The following is a 17,375-nucleotide window of genomic DNA, read 5'->3' as shown; positions in this document are numbered from 1 at the left end:
TGGCTTCATGTTGCTTGAACCCCAGAAGGCTTATATTTCAAAGAGAAATTCAAAGTGGCGAAAACAAAACAATACTCTAAGCTAGGACCTTAAGCATTCTAAAAATTCAATATTTTCAAGATGGAGAGGCTCTTATAAACTTCATAAAGTTCTGAGCTCCTCTAAGATGCTGCTATACTTACCACACACTTATCATATTTAAATCCAGATAACCCAACTATTTATGGCTGTGTGTTCAAAGACGACCTCCACACAGCTCCACTGAAATCTATGCTTGTGACATTCAAATTCCCTATGAAAGTCTTAAGAAAAAAAAAAGTTTGTACATAACACCTTGAAACGTTTGTTTGTTGAGTAAAAAGAAAATAACTTTGTGTCAATGCGTGACTTCTGTGCGTATTTTTAATGAAAAATAAAAGTTTTCTCCACAGATTTATTTCAAACCCTATTCCATGACCATATCTAATATAAGAAAGAGAGGGGTTGCTTTACAGATAAAATTGGCAAGACATAAACCTGTACCCCCTGAGTGAAGTAAAAGTCTAACCTGCAGGTTGTTCAGAGGCTCCATCTTCATGACTGGGCCCAAGGTGTTGAGAGGCAGGGAGACATCAATGCTCTGGTTTGGCATCAGTGGTGTATGGATGGCCAGAGGAGTGCTGGGGATGACACCAAAGCTAGGAGAGAGGATGAAGAAATCCCAGAGGTTAATCAGGAGGCAGGATTTAGTCACGTCTTTAGGTTTCAATGGCTTTTTACTCCATTTGAAGGAAACATAAGGAATAGCAGGCACTAAAGTTCCCAATTCTAATTTGCTGTAACACTAGTTACAACATAACGTCTTTTTTCCATTAAGAAGATTTGAGGAAGGAGAAAACATTCATAAGCACAGAACTGGTTTGCTAATGCTCTGATTCTGAAAGTTTCTTATGTTTATCATGCCACTAGAGGGACAGGTTTGATAAGCATCTTTTTCTTATACATCTTCCTTTAGATAATCTTTGGGAGAAAGAACACTTAAGAATACCCACCCTGTACAGTATAATGATATTATTTCACTTGCTTGATAACCTGCCTGATCAGACCAGAGGATGATTTACTGGTAACTCTCATTTTCTTTCTTCTTTATTTACTTACACAGGATGCAATCATTGGGAAAGAGCCAGTCTAAGTAAAGCAGAGATGATTGATTGGCTTAAACATTCCAAACAACACCCCAAAGGATAAGCTGTAGACTCAAATCTGGCCACTTTCTTCGCCTAAGGCAGGTAGTGAGTACCCACCAGTTTGACTTCTCAGAGAAGCCTGCCTAATAATAATACAAGAATAGTAAAGAGATGGGAAAAGCCTGAGTCTGAAGTTACAAAAAAAAACCCAAAATATATGAGGGAAGACAGACATGTCTTACGTCTCAGAAACATAAGAATAAAATTTTTAAAAGATGGAGCAAAAAGGGAAAAGTAGGCCCATAGGTATAACAAATAAACAACTTAATGATATAAATTTATAAATGAATTTATGTTCTAATGAGCCTCAGGAAGGAAGATGGGATTTTAATATTTATAAAATAATTATTGAGTTTATATAGGTAGTATCAATTTCAAGAGTCACAGACTAGCAGAAGAAACATTTTCCTTTTTGTAGATAAACTACACTTTAGAGTCCCAAATGCAATAAAGAAATGATTTTGAGTAGACACATCACTCATTTTGGTATCAACATTTATGAATAAAAAAACCCTTTTGCCCTTTTGATCTTGCTCTCACTATTTATCTATGTGGAAAACCATAAGGAATCTAAAAAAAAGGCTACTAGAACTAATAAGTAAGTTTAATGAGGTTTCGAGATACAAGTTCAATGTACAAAAATCAGTTGTATTTCTATATACTAGCAACAACCAAAAACTAAAATGTGCTTCTTACTATAACATCAAAACTATAAAGCACTTAAATGTGACAAAAGATGTGCAAGATCTGCACATGAAAAATTATAAAACACTGCAGAGAGAAGTTAAAGATGACCTAGATAAATGGGGAGATATGCTATGCTAATGGATTAGAAGACTCAATATTGTTTGATGTCAATTCTTCCTCAAACTGATCTGCACATTCACTGCACTCTCAAGCAAAATTCCAGCAGGCAAAAGACCTAGAATTGCCAAAACAATTTTTGAAAAAGAACATACAGAGTAGGAGGGTTTATACTATCTGACTTCAAGACTTACTACGGAAAAAAAGTTTACTTTGACTCTTACTTTACACATATTATCTCACCAAAAGTACCTCAAAATGAATTCTAAAAGGTAAAGGTAGGAGCTAAATCTATTAACACTTCTATTAAAAAACATTAAAAAAATTGTAACTGTGGGTCAGGCAAAGATTTGTTAAACAGAACACAAAAAGCAAAAGACATAAAAGGGAAATAATTATAAAGTAAACTTCATTTAAATAAAAAACTTGGGCTTCCCTGGTGGCGCAGTGGTTAAGAATCCTCCTGCCAATGCAGGGGACACGGGTTCGAGCCCTGGTCCGATGAGATCCCACATGCTGCGGAGCATCTAAGCCCATGAGCCACAACTACTGAGCCAGCGCTCTAGAGCCTGAGAGCCACAACTACTGAGCCCACATGCCACAACTACTGAAGCCCGCGCGCCTAGAGCCTGTGCTCCGCAACAAGAGAAGCCACTGCAATGAGTAGCCCGCACACCTCAACGAAGAGTAGTAGTCTCTGCTCACGGCAACTAGAGAAAGCCGGCACGCAGCAATGAAGACCCCACGCAGCCAAAAAAAAACAGTGTACATGTGTCAATTGCAATCTCCCTAAAAATAAAAAATAAATAAAACAAAAAATAAAAAACTTGTTCTTTGAAAAACACCGTTAAGAAAATAAGGCAAGCCACAGACTGGGAGAAAATATTTGCAAGACATATCTGACAAAGGACTTGTATCCAGAATATATAAAAAACTTTATTACTTGAAAATAAGACAATCAATTAAAAAGAAAAAAAGAATAAGGAACGATCTGAGCAGATACTTCACCAAAGAAGATATAAGAATGGTCAATAAGATTATGAAAAGAATACTCAATATCACTAGTCATTAGGGCAATTCAAGTTAAAATGAGATACTACTATACATGTATAAGCATGGCTGGCATTGGTAAGAGTATGGAACAGCTGGAACATTCACACTTATTACCATATGACCCAGCAATACCACTGCTAGGTATTTATCCAGGAAAAATGAAAACATATATCCACACAAAGACCTGTATGTGAATATTCACAGGCTCTTTAGTCATAAAAGATAAAACTGGAAACAACCCCCAGTTCCACCAACTGGTGAAAGTGTAAACAAACCATGATAAAAGCATCGACGTAGTACTACTCAATAAAACAGAACAGACTGCTGCAACATCTCAAAGCATTATGCTAAGTGAAAGAAACCAAATGTAAAAGACTCCATACGTGATTTCATTTACAAAACATTATAGAAAAGGTATGATTATAATGGCAAAGACGGTTTTCTTATTCCATATGGATGAGTTTGCCCAGCAAAATTCCCTAGGGCTTCCAGTGTTGAAGCTGACCACTGAACAGATGTGCAAGAGCCTCCACTCACTCTACATCAAACATCTGCCAACACGAGAGTTTTTACCCACTGCTAAATAGAACACTCTCTTGTTGGACACAAAGTACACTGCTGACTCAGGATCGAGCTGGGGAACTCAGATTTCTTACCTATTCTTGTTAAACTGAATTGCAAAGTCTGTCATGTGCTGCAGAGCTTTGTTGGTGAAGTTCATTTCCATATAGATGTGCCCTTGGCGGTGAGTAAATGTTCCGGAAATCTCCAGGCCCTTAGCCTTTACTGCAGGCAGCCAGACCTGAAACACAGTATAAAGCCCAATGAAACCAGACAGGATGCTTCTGAATAAAGATGAAATTAAGATTTCACTTCCTTAGGCAACTAAGGTGACTTTTTTTTTTGCTGTATGCGGGCCTCTCACTGTTGTGGCCTCTCCCGTTGCGGAGCACAGGCTCCAGACGCGCAGGCCCAGCAGCCATGGCTCTCCACAGCACGCGGGATCCTCCCGGACCGGGGCACGAACCCGTGCCCCCTGCATCGGCAGACGGACTCTCAACCACTGCGCCACCAGGGAAGCCCTCTTACGTATATTTTTAACTCTCGTTATAGTCTCTGGGAAATAGTAAGTATTCAGATGTCGTTTAAGTAATCTGAATGCCTATTTTCTCTATATAATTCATTCGTGACCCACCTCTGGCCCCAGAATCTGTGATACTCCTGGAGTGTACCAGTTTACATATATATATATATATATATATATATATATATATATATATATATATATATATATATATATAAAAACCAACAGGAATTCATGAACTGTCCTGACTAAAGACAGAATACTCATTAGTCAGTGGGTGGCTAGTAAACATGAGAATATACTCAACCACATTACAGGAAAAAAAGGAAAAAGAAAAGAAGAAAATGACACTATTTAATAGTACAAGATACTATTTTTCATCTATCAGAGGGTCAAAAATTCAGAAAGTCAGTAATACTCAGTGAAGGAGAATATAAGGAATCTGGCACTATTACATTCTGCTTTGGAGAACATAATTTGATGCCACCTTTTTGGAGGGTAAGTTGGTAATGTCTCTTTTTTAAAAAAATAACTTATTGTTTTATTTTTGTCTGCATTGGGTCTTAGTTGCAGCACACAGGATCTTCGTTGAGGCAAGCAGGATCTTTTTGTTGCTGCACGGGCTCTTCACTGTGGCATGTGGGCTTCTGTCTAGTTGTGGTGTGTTGATTTCTCTCTCTCGTTGTGGCACACAGGCTCCAGAGCGCATGGGCTCTGTAGTTTGTGGCACATGGGCTCTCTAGTTGAGATGCGTGGGCTCAGTAGTTGTTGCATGCAGGCTCAGTAGTTGTGGTGCGTGGGATTAGTTGCCCAGTGGCATATGGGATCTTAGTTCCCCAACCAAGGATCGAACCTGCGACCCCTGCATTGAAAGGCGGATTCTTTACCACTGGACCACAGGGGAAGTCCCTGTAATGTCCATTTTTTTTTTTTTTTTTGCGGTACGCGGGCCTCTCACTGCTGTGGCCTCTCCCGCTGCGGAGCACAGGCTCCGGACGCGCAGGCTCAGAGGCCATGGCTCACGGGCCCAGCCGCTCCGCGGCATATGGGATCCCCCCCGGACCGGGGCACGAACCCGTGCCCCCTGCATCGGCAGGCGGACTCTCAACCACTGCTCCACCAGGGAAGCCCCTGTAATGTCTATTTTTAAATGCTTAAATGATCAAGCACATTCCAAGTTTATCCTATAGATATGCTTACAAAAATATACCATGATACACATAAACAAGAATGTTCATGGTAACATCATAATAACAAAAAAGGGGGCGGGGATAGGACTAGACGAATAACCTAAATGTCCATCACCAGGAGAAAGATTAAATACGTTGTGGTACGCATCAATAAAGTGGATACAGCCATTCAAAAGACTGTGGTAGAGAAAAAACAAGGTGCAAAACAGTATATCCCACTGACAGTATTTAAAGGATACAAACATACAGGTATACGCATGATCTTTCTTTCTTCTGAGAGGACACAGAAAAAGTTAACAGTGGCTACTTATGGGGAAGTGGGGACAGAGGGAACCTTCATTTTCCACCTGATCTTTCTACATTATTTAAATTCGTCATTTCTAGGTATTACTGTCATGTTAGTAAACAAGTACGTTAGATAACCTCTTCATCAATTAAAAGTCTGTGGGGATAATAGCCAACGCAGTAACCTTACAACAAAGCTACTAAGTTGTGCCAAAACACTAGAGCTCAGTTTTGAATCATATTTCTGGTTACTCTATGTAATGGGTGTGTACACAAAGACAAGACTCATGGGATGGGCAACTGGTTTACTAACTGCAGCAGGGATCCCCCACACTGAGCTGGATGAGCAGGCAGAGAATTCAGAAAGCAACCAGGCATGCTGCCCCTCAGAAAGGCAAAATTGAAAGAAACCTCGCTTAGCCTGGAAGGCACTATTCCCAAGGGCCGGAATACGCTTCACTTACAGGGAGTTTCCCCTTCCCCTTCTGAATTTCCGTCTGAGCAGGACATCAAGGGAGGCTGAGACTAGAGGGACACCAATGACACCAAGCTAAATCCAAACCCTAAAAAGGTGCAGTAAAATGCGTGAAAACCCAACCTGAGCAGTGGCACTCCAGAAGCCACATGCGGTACCAACGGAAGGAGGAGAGTGGAACGAATGCCAAGTAAAATGTTACTTCTCTGTTGCGTCTTTTTCCTCCTGCTGTGGCTCTGTACATCAGATCTACACTAGACGGACTTTAGTGTTGACAAGCTAGGCAATATTTCTAAACTAGAGAACAAATACTAAATGCTTAGTATTTCCAATTTTAAGTCTAATTATACACATGGTTACTAAGGATGCTATGGTGCTTCTTATTGCGAGGTTTGAGGCCACCTTTCATCTTCTTGGTAAATCCTCTAGAAACAGAGCCCCAACCTTGGATTTATTATCAGTGAGAGTAACCAAATGTCAGATGCTAAATAAATAATTCAGGTACTGTCCACTAAGAAAGTGTTGTTTTACTTACAGCCTTAGGAGCCACATATCCACCAGGTGCCATGCCTATCCCCGTGGAGAGTTCAAACAGGTCATTCAGACCACTGCTGACCACAGCAGGAGTAGGTGAAGGAGCAAAGGTTGCAGGCACTGATGATGGGATGAAGGACTGTCCCACCTGCAGGGAATAAAAGGGAAGGGGAGCAGGGAGACCAGGAAGAACTGATTAATAGTCCTTAAAATGTTGCCATATATTTTAATAGTATTGATAAATCAATAAGAACACACCATAATTACAATATTCTTAGGCGTTTAATTCGTATATTCTTTGTCCTTCAAATCATCATGGTTATTTTTTCATCATTGAAAAGATACACACACTCTTTAGAAGTTCTATCAAGAGAGTAATCAGTAGGATCAGGAACACAGTGATCCAAAGTTTTTTTCTGTTTGTTTCCAATTTTAGCTTCCATGATTCTGTGCAAAAGGCCTACAGGTACCCTAATGAAGGGGGAATCTGTTTCTATAGAAAGAAGGAGAAGCATCCAACTTAGACAGCAGTTCCATTTCCACTTGGGCCCAGGTAAGTCTTATTTCCCCATTTAGGCATAAATGTCTAGTAGGAGACTCTCCTGGGGGAGATGGATACTCACACCCCCCGAACTCACGTACGAGGAGAGTCTCACTCTGAGTCCAGCTGACGCTCAAGCTCTTTCTAGACGACAGAAAAGAGTATTCTCTCGTCAAGATGGGAGGTTCCATTTCCTTTAGCCCTTTAATGTCAGGAAGACAAAGAACTCTGTAGACACCAGAGCGCCAATCCCTAAAGAGACCCCTACACCACATGTGGTGTATGGTCCCAAAGATTCCAAGTAACCCTACGCTACTTTCTACTCTTCATACACTGCTACAGAGGTTCTGGTGTACAGGGCTAGATAGCAGCAGTGGCTGGTCTGAGAACGTGTGCATAGGAAAAGCATCAAACAGGGGGCAGTGCATCCCATGGTGAAAAAAACCGATGGCACTTACTGCCGGACTTCCTCCAATGCCCCCGCCAAGGTCACTGCCAAGCTGAAAGAGAGAAAGGAGAGAGAGGAGAGAAAGGTAGAGTTCATTTAGCTAAGTACTAGATGCCCATACAGAATCTGTAAATTGCTCTACCAAGTTGCGGGGAATACATGCTATTCAACTTGACTCCCAAAGCCTAAAGAAATTCTAGATTGCAAAGAAATATAACCTAGGGGAACTGAGTAGGGGAAGTGATGGTGTGTGGGAGTTTTGAGAAAACGTGGAAAGAAGATGGAGCTGGGACATCTCAGGGATGTTTCAGATCCAATCTTTCCACTGGGGTACATAGGCACAAACCCAAACAGGATTTAAAGAGTTTACATATTCCAAGAAGCTATATCTCTAAGTCGTAATGTTCTGAATATGTTTTATTTTTTCTTTAAAAGGAAATTTAAGGGGGGGGGGGAGAAAAAGAAAAACTAAAATATGTTTTGTACTACAAAACTTGCCGCCCCACTGAGAAAGTGGGAACCAAACCAGTAGTGAGCTGCAATTTCAAGCTTCAAAAATTATAGCTTGAACAAGAGTGATTTTTAGAGTTTAGCTAGAACTTTCCTAAGAAAGTAAACGGCTGGGTTAGGAAGATATCTATCTGGGTAGGAAATGCGAAGGCATGCAATTCTTCAAATCTCTCCCACAGTCAATACAGCTAAGGAGAAATGCTGTGATTTATCTGGAGTAGATCATTTAAAAGGATGCTAACTATTGGAGAATTAGACTAATGCAATTAGCTAGGTGACAGGAAAATAATTCCACATGGTCTTACTTTCCTGTCAGGGCTCTGATATAATTCACCCTGAATTCCAGGACAAAAGCATTAAAGAAGAACTGAAGCTGAAAATAGCTAGCATGAAAAAACATAAAACACACATACCCACAACTAATGCTGCTGGTCAGAAAGCAAACAACACGTTTTTGTGCTACGATTCTATACTGCTACTTCCCTAGTTCTCACTGTGCATCTAACATTCCCCTCTGAATCACCGAATGCCTTGTCTGCTTTACAAAACACTGTTTCCTTTATTGTCTGTCATTTAGTGGTAGGAACTTGGAGAGCTCTAGGCTGTGGTTGTGTTAAAAAAAACAACTGTATTTGTCTTCACGATTTGAGAGAGGGGATTTATTACCTTCTCAATGGACAGATATATAAAACTGGGTTGCCAAAATCTCAAAAATAATATATATACTGAAAAATAATGGGACTTATTTCCACCACGACAGAACAAAAACCCCAGGCGTTTCATAACTGGCATGAATAAGCATGCTCTGCACTAAGCTACAGAACACTCCAAACCTCAAAGAACCAACATTTGCCAAGTCTGGTTCCTGAAGACTATTTACTGGTTGGACGTGGGGCGAGAAATCACAGGCGTACAGATAAAAAGGTCATCACAACCAAGAGTTCGAATAACTGGAAAAGAATGACAGCAAATAGAAAAGGTATTACACACCTACCTTCTCCCTGTTTCTAGAATAACACACATCCATAGCATGACATCTGAAAAGCATGGGATTCCTTTTATTCAAACACACACTCACATTTGCTGGACACAAGGTACTATGGGGACTATAAACATGCCGGGCAATGAGGGGAAAACAATAGATGAACAAGATCCAGGCTTTGCAAACTGGCAAAAAAACAAAACACAAATGCAAAAACCATACAGAATATACTAAAGCAAAAAAAGAAAGTTCTGAATAGAAGAGCCTCTTTTTGGCTGAAGGATAATGAAAAGAAGCTTCAAAGACATGGTAGTGTGAAATTATAGAATGCAAAAATGGGGGAGGTTATTTCTCAAATAACCTGAACAAAGGCTGAAGAAGTAGGAATAAAAGCATGATCAAGAAGGATGAGGAGGGACTTCCCTGGTGGTCCAGTGGCTAAGGCTCCGCGCTCCCAATGCAGGGGATCCAGGTTCGATCCCTGGTCAGGGAACTAGATCCCGCATGCCACAACTAAGAGTTCGCATGCCGCAACTAAAGATCTCACACACCGTAACTAAAAGATTCCCTCATGCCGCAACGAAGATCCCGCATGTGGCAATGAAGATCCTGTGTAGCCAAATAAATAAATAAATAAATATTTTTAAAAAAAAGAAGAAGAAGGAGTAGTCTAATTAGACTGGAGCACAGGGTAGATATGTGTTAAAAAAAAAAAGTCAGAGAAAATAAGTTTGCAAAGGCAAACTGATTATGGTAAGTCTTTAGTTTTCAATTCCTCCATCACAAAAACCTGGAGGTTTCTTAGAGTAAGATTCAATCTTTCTAAGATTACTAATAACTACTTCAATTGTGTTCTATTAACTATGGTTTCCAACCTTAGATACACAATGGAATAAACCACCTGCGTGTGTATAACTGTGGGGAGGAGGGGGATTTTAGGAAGTACTGATGCCCGAGTCTCAATCCCAGCCATAGTGATTTAATTGTTCTGAGTTGTAGCCTGGACATCAGAATTTTAAAAAGCTGCCCTAGTGATTCTAATGTACAGACAAGGTTGAAAACCGTTGCCTTAGAGAATTAACTATGATCTGGAATCAGACAAGAATATACGTTCAGGAATTACTTTGGCGCTAACTCCTGAATTGAAAAGGAAGCTAGAACTTAAGAAGAAAGAAAACCCCATTTATTTATTTTTAATTAATTAATTAATTAATTAATTTTTGGCTGTGTTGGGTCTTCGTTGTGGTGCGCGGGCTTCTCATTGTGGTGGCTTCTCTTGTTGTGGAGCACAGGCTCTAGGCACACGGGCTTCCGTAGTTGTGGCTCAGAGGCTCTAGAGCGCAGGCTCAGTAGTTGTGGCGCACGGGCTTAGTTGCTCTGCGGTATGTGGGATCTTCCCAGGCCAGGGCTCGAACCTGTGTCCCCTGCATTGGCGGGAGAATTCTTAACCACTGTGCCACCAGGGAAGTCCAAGAAAAACCCTTTCTACGGAAGGGAATGATGCACCATGTCTCACTTGTCCTGATGCTGGTTTTTATTTAGTTTTATGACTTTCTGATGGGCTTACACATCCTCCCCCCAGCCACTCTCCTCCCTTCTGGCCTATGTCAAAACTGAAGCTTGAAAGAGATGGAATTCTTTATGGACCTTGTTGGCACTCGACGGCAAGAAAGAAAAAACACACTGGAAGAGAAACGGCAGTATTATCAGATACGCGACATTCAATAAAAGGCATTGAGAAAAGGCACTCACTAGTGGTGTTATTTCCAAAGGAAATAAAGCCCATTTATAGCCCTTATTTTCTTCGATTGCATTCTTATTATACTTGAGTATTATATGAATATTTTCTTAGCTGGACAGGATCTCAATGTACTCCCCCGCCTCCTCCCCAACATGCTGCTGGTCAATTTTATTCAAAAACATGTCAGAGAAACGGAAAAGTAATTCTGATACTCCTTTGTTTATGTTCAGCTTATCAAACACAACTAAGCTGCAGCCCAGAGTCAAGAACTCTTGATCTTACAGAGACAGAATCCAAAGGGTGTTAGAGACATGTAGCCAGAAATATCAAGGTTCACATAAGTGTGCTATGTCCAGAGAGCAAAAGGAAAGGCCAATTTCAATATGTTTTCTCACTAGCAAAACTACAGCTTACTCAGACTTTACTTAGCATCTTCCCTTTTGACTGAAAACTCTCTCAGGGAGGCTATCATCTTCCGCTCTCTGGAAGTGTAACACAGGTGGCAGCACGGTGCTGGGCAAGAGTAACCAACGGGGAGGTGGCAGCAAGGGTGGGGGCCAGGTCCCCAGTGAGGGCCTCTCCCATCTACAGCGACAAGCGGGATGATGCAGATATTAATCGAGGAGGCGGGGGGGGGGGCTAGAAAGCTGAACAAAACACAGCGATGTCGTTGTCATGTTGGCCTGAACTAGCCACTAACCATTTCAGTTCAGTTGCTGATACCGTCCGGAGTCGGACAAGATTGATCTGTTTGGTAATACTTACTGATCAGTCAAACTGGACTTGTAAAAATTCAGTGCTATCTGTTATCCAGTAAGCTGGGAGAGGTGAGTGAAAAGTGCCAGAGGCATAAGGCATGGCTTTAATCTCGATCTTAGGTGTCTAACTACCGTGTACGTTTTAAGTGTCTTTTGGAGCTGTCCATTTCCCCTTAATCCCAGGACTGCCTTAATGAGGCTGCTCTTTTCTCCATGAAGGAAATAATGTCAACTATAGACCAACTAAATCAGGATAGAGAAAGATGAAGGAGAGGTGCCAATTTCAGGAAAAGAACACTCCAAATGCTGAAAATTGAGCAGAATTTTCCTACAGGTCCATAGCTGATACCCAAGTCTAAAATTTCTGCTAGTGGTAAAGCTTCCCCAGCCCCCAATCTAAATCACATTAAACAGCACTAAGAATAACATTAACATTTCGCTACTGCCACAGGGTGGGTGCTTTCTCATGCCTGAAGTAGTGCTGAAATAGGTTCAGTTCATGTTGAACTAGGGAGATGTGTCGCTGCACTGTTCATTCAGTAATTGGATGGAAAGTAGTGATTTCATGGTGACTTATTTTACGGGCTAAAGAGATTTCAGCACGGTTGCATGAGCTCTGCTGCAGAGCCAGGTTGAGTCAAAAGTTTGAGAGCTGAGTCTGCATACCAAAAGGAAATACCTTCATCCAATGGCAACATGCTACAAAAGCAGAAGTACAGAGAAAGAACTCACGACTGAGGTTATGTAAGGGACCAAGTCTGCCTGACTCCAAGAAAAGGAAAAGTCTTGACATGGTCACCAAGCAGACCGAAAACAAAACAAGAACAACAACAACAAAAAACCCACATGGGATTTCCCCGGTGGCACAGTGGTTAAGAATCCGCCTGCCAACGCAGGGGACACGGGTTCAATCCCTGGTCCGGGAAGATCCCACATGCTATGGAGCAAGTGCGTGTGCCACAACTACTGAGCCTGCGCTCTACAGCCCGCGAGCTACAACTACTGAGCCCAAGTGCCACAACTACTGAAGCCCGCACGCCTGGAGCCCGTGCTCTGCAACAGGAGAAGCCACTGCAGTGAGAAGCCCGCGTACTACAACGAAGAGTAGCCCCCACTCGCCACAACTAGAGAAAGTCCCTGCGCAGCAACGAAGACCCAATGCAGCCAAAAATAAATAAACAAGTAAAAATAAAATTAAATGCAAAAACCCAAAACCCCCACAAATGCTCACAATCACTGCTCTGGGTTAGCCCCTTTGAGATCCATCTGACCAGTCTAAAATATACCTGTCTGCTTCTGAAACTGGAGCTGAGTATCTGAAGACATTCTCTTAATTAGAGGTGTAGATCTTAAGCTCACACATTTCTTTGCTCCTGTCAAGAATTATCTCCTCCTTTATTTGACACTTTCCAGAACTGATTTAATTGAAGGGAGTCTAAGGAATGCTTCAGGTCATATAGCTTACCGATAGCTCTGCTGGTTAGGAGTCAAAACAGAATGATGTAAAAATAGTACACAATGATTCCAATCACAAACAAAACTTATACCAAAATCCTACTGGTGTCAAAAACATCAGCCTGTGTTTTTCCTATTAGTTTTTAGATTTTAGAAGGCACACACTATCTTCTAGGTAAAAGTATGGTTTTCCAGCTGTTGGGCTACAAATTTTAATTTAATCTTCAAAAAGCTATTTAGAAAAGCACCATAAACTATAACTAATCAAATTGGTGAAAAGAGTCTGTAACCATGCAAAAGCTATTAGACAAACTCATGGTGAGAATAGACTTGATGTGGAATAGCATAAATGAGTTGAGATCATACAAAATCATCAGAAGACTCCTTAACTTGAAGGAAAAAAAGTCTTACATCAACGGAAAAATAGGGAGATATAATAGATTACTTCCTGAGATGGGACAGGGAATAGAATGTGACAGAAAGTCCTTAGAATGGCCACTGTTGGTCTCTTAGGTCAGATATAACTCAATGTTCAATGCAGTAAAAATCCACAGGAGAAGCTCTGCATCCTGTCTCATTGCATCCTGCAATTACTTTGCAGTAATTACTACCTATGTACTTGTTTGTCATTCGTCTCCCCTCACTAGAATGTATGTTTGTAAGGACTCGCCACAACTATATTCCCAGTACATAGAATAGAGCCTGACAAGGAATAAGCACTCAAATATTTACTGAGTGAATGAATTTCCATATAAGCACCACTATGGCAGTATTATTTCTTGGGGAGACAATTTGGAAATGCATCATTTTATTGGTGAAAATTATTACAAAGTGGACAGAAGGCTGACAAAATTGTTTCCCCAACTGACTTAGAGCACCATATCTGCATCAACACTGCCAACACATATGAATACAACCAATTAGGGGAAAAAATGACCCCACCCCCTCCGTTCCCACCCCAAGGCCAAAGCTCTTTCTAGAAAGGAAATGTATTGTCTGAGTGGTTTTTTTTTTGTTTTTTTTTTTTTTTGCGGTACGCGGGCCTCTCACTGCTGTGGCCTCTCCCGTTGCGGAGCACAGGCTCCGGACGCGCAGGCTCAGCGGCCATGGCTCACGGGCCCAGCCGCTCCGCGGCATGTGGGATCTTCCCAGACCGGGGCACGAACCCATATCCCCTGCATCGGCAGGCGGACTCTCAACCACTGCGCCACCAGGGAAGCCCTGTCTGAGTGGTTTTGATTGCCAGTTTTCAGCACAAGAATGTCCTGTGCATCATTTATTTGCCTTGAAAATACTTGCTTTGTATCACAATTCACCACCAAATAGATGGGAACACAGGATTTTGTGGCTCTACTTGAAAGCAATCTTATTCCTTTTACTGCAAGAGAGATGTATCAACTTATCCAATCCCTCTCCTCATTAATGAATAAACTTCTAAAGTCTTTCTCAAACTTTCAAGTGCCTCCTAATGATAAGCTAGCCCAAACTCACACACAGGGCATCTGGGAGGTATAGCATGGAGAGGCCTAGGGCAAACAAGCCTTGTGTTTTATCTTAAACATTCATGCAATTTTACATTCTAAGCCTTAATACAGTGTGTTTACGTTCCTTACCATCAAGTAAGACTGACACTGCAAGATGATGAACCAGGTTTATCCTGCAGCTTCAAATGCACCCTGTACTCTGCTGTGTACTCCAGAGACTGTGTACCCTAGTCTGAGAAGGACCAAAGTTAAGTGAGACTGAATTCTATTCTGGAAAATGACAATAACAAAAAAACTGGAGGAATCACAGGACAGTGGAAAAGTGCGTATAGACTTTAAAGTTGTGAAGAAGTCTGGGTTCAAAATCCTGACTCTGAGTCTTACTTGCTATGCAACCTTCAGTTTTTTGTAAAATGGGACCCAATACCAATTACCTTGCAGACTTATTTTGAGGATTAGGAATTATAAAAGTTCTAGCACAGAGACTGGCACAGAAATAGGCACTCAGTATTTGGTAATTATTCCCAACACTGCCTGAGGCCAGCCTTCACTAAATCTATGCATTGATAAAAAGACAGTGGTTGTTACAAAAGCCACTGAAGAATTTATCAGGCAAAATTAGGCTACAATTTACAAAACTGTCTTCACAAGACTACCAACTCTAAAACTTAAGCTCTTAAATCACAGCAAATCTTTTCCAGAGGAAGAGATATGAAGATGCAAAACTAGTATGTACAATGGATTTCCCATGGGCTAATAAAAAAACCTCAAAATCATGACTACAGTAGTTCATGAGTTGAAATATCTGAAAGGTAAAAACCTGTAAGAAACAGGGTAGGAGGTTCTGAAAACCATACACCGGAGTCAGGAAAAGGCAGTTTCTCCTCCCTTCTACTCCATCCTAGCTGGGCACACTGAAGAACATATCTCTGGCAGGAAACCCTTCGTCAGCACAGAGAAAGGGCACTCTGGATAATGCTTCCTTTCTATTCCTGATGCACAATAGCACCATTTTTCTAAATAGAATAATGCACAGCACCTTGGATAAACAGAAGGCCGTAATTTAGCCAAGGTCTGACAGTCTGCTGACAGTCTGAAAGTAATGGCAACAAATAATTGAGATTCAATTATTGCTCTAGCGATCCTCAGCAATGTCAGACTCATTAGCAGATGGAGTATCTTTATAACATGTATGCAAGATTTACATACTTGGGTGCCAGGTCACCTCTCACACCAAACCAGAAGGATCTGCACCACCGTCAGAAATGTCACACTACCCAAGATGAGCAGTTTCTTAGATTTGGTAGCAGGGGCATAAAAAGACACCTATACTGCTTTTAAAACAAAGAAACAAAACCCCCAATAACATTTAAACAGTATACTATCTTGCTCTATACATAGATCAAAGTTTCATTACCTGAATTCATTCCACATCAAGGCGACAGTTAAGTTTACACTAACAGAAGGAGGAAACTATCTACATTTAGGCAAAAGAGAATACGCTAAAGGGCAAGCAAAAACTAAGGAGGATAGTGAAGAGTATTTAGGAAATCCATTTTGATTTGAGTTTTGTGATGAAGAAGCATCATTTTAAAAAATCTGAAGCTCTGCCTACATCAATGATTTTCAAAGGTACCTGTCTCCAAAAACAAACAAACAAAAAACCAAACAACAACGCAAAACACCATCTAAGAGTCACCTGGCAATGGTGTGCACGTATGTGTGTGTGTTTTTTACATCATAGCAATATACCTACTTCACTCTCTTTGGTTTAAGAATCACAGCTGTCACGATTATTGATGGAAGAAGGAGGGAGCCTTCAGGTAGCTTGTGACAAATAATAATAATGAATAAATAAATTGGTAAGTATTTCCTGAATGACAGTTCTAGAAAAGTCACAATTCACTAAATCTCAAAATTTCACAAGTGCAATGATGAAAGAGGGCAAACAAGATCTAATGGGAAGATCACCAGGATGTGAAAATGAAAGAGTAATATTATCCTCTAGTGAATATCAAGTTTTAAAACAGAGGAACAGAAAATGGGTAGATAATCCAAAATACAAGACAATTTTCAGTCTCCAATTATGGAACATGAGCAAGGGTGAGAAGAACCCTGGGAATGAGCAACTAAATCTAAATCGGTCAAATTCAACTCTTGGCCAATTTCTGGTAGGCTGGATCACCTAACAGCAAATCACAACAGGAAAATGTCCTGGGGTCAGGGGGTGAGGGTGTGGAGGGGTAGGAGGCAGAACTAAAGGTAAAGTCAGAGAGGTCTGTTTTGTAGGAGGTGCCAGGGGCTCACCAAAATATAATTCTTCTCTGGAAATCACTGCCTTGGCTTAAAGATCAATTTTTTAACATCTCTACCTAACTTCATCTGGAGCTTCATTTGGCTCAATATTCTCAATCTTGGCTGCAAAATAAAAATAACTACGATTTAAAAAAAAAAATACCAATGTCTAAGGTCCTGTCTCCCAGAAATTCTGTTTAATTGCTCTAGGGTTGGGTCCAAACGCTGACAATGTATATTTTTAAATACCAATTATGCAGCTGGAGTTGAGAACCACACAGCTTGAAATAAAAGGTTACTAGCTGCCACGCTTCATCAGCAGCACACCACTGACCTCTATGGGTAAGGTTCTGTTAGAAACCACTGATGAAAGCAGCAAAAACGCTGCTGAGAGCCGTTCTGAGATGAACACCCACGTCACCTGAGTGCTGCTTGCCAGACCATCACATAACTCTAATCCAGGCCATATTTTAAATGGGGACCTGGGTCAAATTCTACCACACCCAGCAA

The 17,375-nt window shown here is 40.9% G+C and overlaps 1 protein-coding gene across 4 annotated transcripts in view; it reads right to left on the bottom strand.

The window, feature by feature from the left end:
* The window catches only part of AP2B1 (adaptor related protein complex 2 subunit beta 1), a 123,821-nt gene that overhangs the window by 40,491 nt on the left and 65,955 nt on the right, over positions 1-17,375 (bottom strand). For 3 of the 4 annotated variants that reach the window (XM_060082948.1, XM_060082947.1, XM_060082945.1), the window contains 4 exons: positions 7,651-7,692; positions 6,653-6,799; positions 3,740-3,885; positions 548-677 (listed from right to left, as the gene is read on the bottom strand). In XM_060082948.1, the coding sequence (XP_059938931.1) occupies positions 548-677; positions 3,740-3,885; positions 6,653-6,799; positions 7,651-7,692 (465 nt within the window). The remainder of the gene's footprint in view (positions 1-547; positions 678-3,739; positions 3,886-6,652; positions 6,800-7,650; positions 7,693-17,375) is intronic. The other variant, XM_060082949.1, reaches the window with a different exon arrangement.

Source organism: Mesoplodon densirostris, chromosome 18 (genome assembly GCF_025265405.1).
Source record: "Mesoplodon densirostris isolate mMesDen1 chromosome 18, mMesDen1 primary haplotype, whole genome shotgun sequence".
In the NCBI taxonomy this organism is placed as follows: domain Eukaryota; kingdom Metazoa; phylum Chordata; class Mammalia; order Artiodactyla; family Ziphiidae; genus Mesoplodon; species Mesoplodon densirostris.
Note: the sequence above shows the minus strand (reverse complement) of the source record. Positions and strands in the feature narration are given on the sequence as shown.